Below are 3,447 nucleotides of genomic sequence, written 5' to 3' on the forward strand. Positions count from 1 at the left end.
CATGTAAGTGAATTTAATGAAATAAGTTTGGCATCTTGAATTAGTTAAAATAAGATTCAAAATATTATTTTAAAATAATAAAAAATTATCATTATTTTGGAATGATCATTTTAAAAACATAAAAAAGTTAAACTAAACTTCTAAAAAGATAAAAAAATTAAATTGATTATAATCATAAAAAAAAAACTAAAAGTATATCTTACACAAATAATAATGTGAAAGCAATGTTATCAATATGCTAGTGAAAAAGGTGCAATTCTTTTGTACATGCAATGGCATAAACACGCAAAGCAATTGAAGTAACTCCTGCAATGCCTATAGTAGTTCACCCATATAGAACTGCTTAAAATTAAATACATATTTGCAAAAGAATGTACCACCATGAACATCACCCTGGCTTAGCGTTTCTCTCCCTAGCTAGCTAGAATAAAACCGCTTCAATGAGTTCTCTTCCCGGTAGTAAAGTAATAATTCTAAACGGTACATGCAAGCACCGTGTCCATACATAGGCTTCTAGAAACCAAACCAAACCAAAATGTCTCAATCTTCAAACATGTACAAATGGGTACGTGGAAAATGTAAACTAATCAACACATGATGCGACCAAAAAGAAGAAAACAAAACTGATTACAAAAGCCAAGGTATATATTTTTCTAATGCAATGGTCTAGGCAGCATGAATTGACCTGACTAATAATCTTTGAAGTTTGAACTAGTCCAATTTCTTGGCAGCCACCACCTTGAACCAATTAGAATATGTGATCAATCAATTTCTTAGAACTATAGGGAGGACTATAATCAAGATGATAATAATGAGCAGTATGATGGCTATGCATGTCCACTTTCGGGTGTTCTTCTGGTGCTTCCTTGCCACGTGCAACTGCTGGACCCCACCCCGCACGTACGAATTGGCGCGCGCCACGTGGCTCTCGATGTCGTCCAGTTGTTCGCCCTGGGACTGCACCAGCACGGCCATGTCCAAGAACACTTGGTGGAGCTCGTTTAGGTTTCTCTCTATTTCCTTGACTGTGTCGTGCCTCTCTTGAATCTCTTGGATCGTGTCCATCACACTGGCTCTACCTTGCTGCTGGATCGCCTTCTGCAAGAATGTTTCACTCTCACCTGTTCCATACACCATAATTGTTATGCAACATTAATTTTACACTCTATATAACCTAATTAACAAATAACAAGTCGTTGATCTGAGATTCATCCCTTTAAGAAAGATGTTGGTTTTAAGTATTATGAATAAAAAAATATGGTTAAGAGAAAAGATTTTATTAAAGATGATTAATTAAAAATAAATAATAAAGTAAAGTTAAGAGAGAAAAAATCATATTCATGATATTTAACCATTAATTTAGGGAAATGATAATTGTTACAAGTTAAAAAAACATGTACGAATGAGGTAGGAAGTGATATTTCGCATTCTTTAATGAGTTTAATGGTAATATATTTACAGTACGTGTCAATGTATTATTTAATTTTTTTTTTCTCTAGCTAATTATATATATTTTTAATTATATTATATGTTTATCCAATGAAAGTCAACCATTTCATATTTTTTTGATAATTCATATTGACATCATCTCTGTACGGAAAATTTTCATTCGATATAGCAATCATGATTAATTTACATTGATGTGCTATGTCACGAATGCATTTGTTCCCAATTAATTATGCTGAAATTTAACATTTAATTTATTTAAAAAACAAGAGTGATATATAACTTTCAAACTTTACCACTTAATCACCAAGGGTTTAATATCATCTATCTCAAAACACTAATAATTTTTATATATTTGTATAGGATTTCTACTTCTCCTTTATTTCATTATATTTTCCCACCTTTCTCTGTGACATTACATCACTTATATCACGTTTTTTCATTTGTCTTTCTATAATAGTTCTTCTTATCTCTCCTTACGTATTTGATGACATATGAAATTATGCTGACCAAAAAAAAAATGAAATTATGAATAGTTAACATCACATTTAATTTACTGCTTAAGCAATATGTATCTACATCTATCATGTGTAACATGAAACAGTACTGATTAATATATGTTTGGCCCTTTGTGTCTGATCATCTAAAATTCATAATCCTCACTAGCTAGACAGAATTTATCTGATATTCATAAATCATAACTCTTGAGAATTATTGTATAAAGCACGAAACACAAACAAAATTTCCAATCATAAACAACGTAAACACACGTTAACATGAACATTAAGTTATGAGAGTTGACACATACCCGTAGAAATAAGGAGATCAATGGTTTTGTCATCAGGGTTCTCTCCGGTGACAGTATAATATCTACGCTGCACGGTTTCCCTATACTCTGACGATATCTTTTGTCTGAGGCTGTTGAAGCTGTCCATCGAGTCCTTCAGCTTCTTCCTCAGTCCGCTCACAACGGACGTTCTGGTCCGGTCTGAGGACGAACCAGGTCCCGAACCAGGCAAGCTTTGACTGGTCTGGTTGGACCGGTCCAGTGCCTCAAGCCGAACCTTAACGAGCTTTGCATTCTTTAGAGCAAGTGTCACGTCACTGTCCATGCGTAAGCGAAGTTCCTTCACAGCTTTGGCGCTGTGAAGGATCTTGCTTTTCTCGTGGGACCCACGCAGATTTTCATGGAGACGCTCTAGCTCCTTCAGCTCCTCTTTTACCTGCTCAACTTCTTGAAAGAACTTTTCGAGATTCACGCTTCCCTCGGCCGTTGGCGATGCGGTGGCCGCCATCTCGATCACATGGTGGTGGTCCGGCGAGACTTGGTCATTGGTGCGGGAGAAGGAGCCGGAGAACAAGTCGTTCATTTTAGGGTTTGAGTTTTTGAAATATAGAGAAATTAAGAGACTTGAAAGGAAATAATAAGATCAGAGAGAATTATATATGAACGAGTGTATATATATGTATTGAGGAAAATTGTATATGGCTTTAGGATAGATGTATATAAATGGGAGTGGTGGCTTATGAAGGAAGAGTTTGAAATTTTCTTTAAATAATAATAATAAGAATAAGAATATTTTGGTGGAAGTGGGCACGACTTGTTCAAATTGCAACATTATTTTTCTTTTTGTAGCATATGGTTTGTAATTTTTTATTACGTAAGAACTAATGAGAAAAACACGGTTTTATTTTATGCGACGTTGATGAGTCTTAAGCTTGCACAAATGGGGGCTTTACAATATATGTGAAAATGAAGAATACGTGTAGAATGGTAGCAGACAGAAAAAGGGTTAACGGGTCAAAGGAGGTTGGGACTTAGGAGAATAGGGACTAGACAAATGGGTTTGTGGGAAATTTCGTGATAAGAGCAAAAGTATAAGCAGCCACGAAATTTGGGAACAAAGGGGAGGGCAATATCGGAATAATGCAGAAATAGAAGCCTTAGAAGGGAGAAAAATGTTGCATTGCGTGAGAGGATGGGGGTTTTGATTATGCAGA

The 3,447-nt window shown here is 35.2% G+C and overlaps 1 protein-coding gene across 1 annotated transcript; it reads right to left on the bottom strand.

The window, feature by feature from the left end:
* Nucleotides 1–318: 318 nt before the first annotated feature.
* On the bottom strand, nt 319–2,903 carry LOC100808718 (syntaxin-121-like). The gene is made up of 2 exons (NM_001317427.2): nt 2,255–2,903; nt 319–1,121 (listed from the first exon to the last, which is right to left on the bottom strand). Exons 1-2 carry the CDS (start codon nt 2,814–2,816, stop codon nt 766–768), a joined length of 918 nt encoding a protein of 305 aa, NP_001304356.2. The 5' UTR covers nt 2,817–2,903; the 3' UTR covers nt 319–765.
* Nucleotides 2,904–3,447: the final 544 nt, after the last annotated feature.

The sequence above is a fragment of the Glycine max genome, chromosome 2 (assembly GCF_000004515.6).
Source record: "Glycine max cultivar Williams 82 chromosome 2, Glycine_max_v4.0, whole genome shotgun sequence".
In the NCBI taxonomy this organism is placed as follows: domain Eukaryota; kingdom Viridiplantae; phylum Streptophyta; class Magnoliopsida; order Fabales; family Fabaceae; genus Glycine; species Glycine max.

Coding starts and splice junctions, on each gene's coding strand:
- LOC100808718 (NM_001317427.2), bottom strand. CDS start 2,816: ATGAACGACTTGTTCTCCGGCTCCTTCTCCCGCACCAATGACCAAGTC. Junction 1,122..2,254: donor TGATCTCCTTATTTCTACGG/GTATGTGTCAAC, acceptor TGTATGGAACAG/GTGAGAGTGAAACATTCTTG.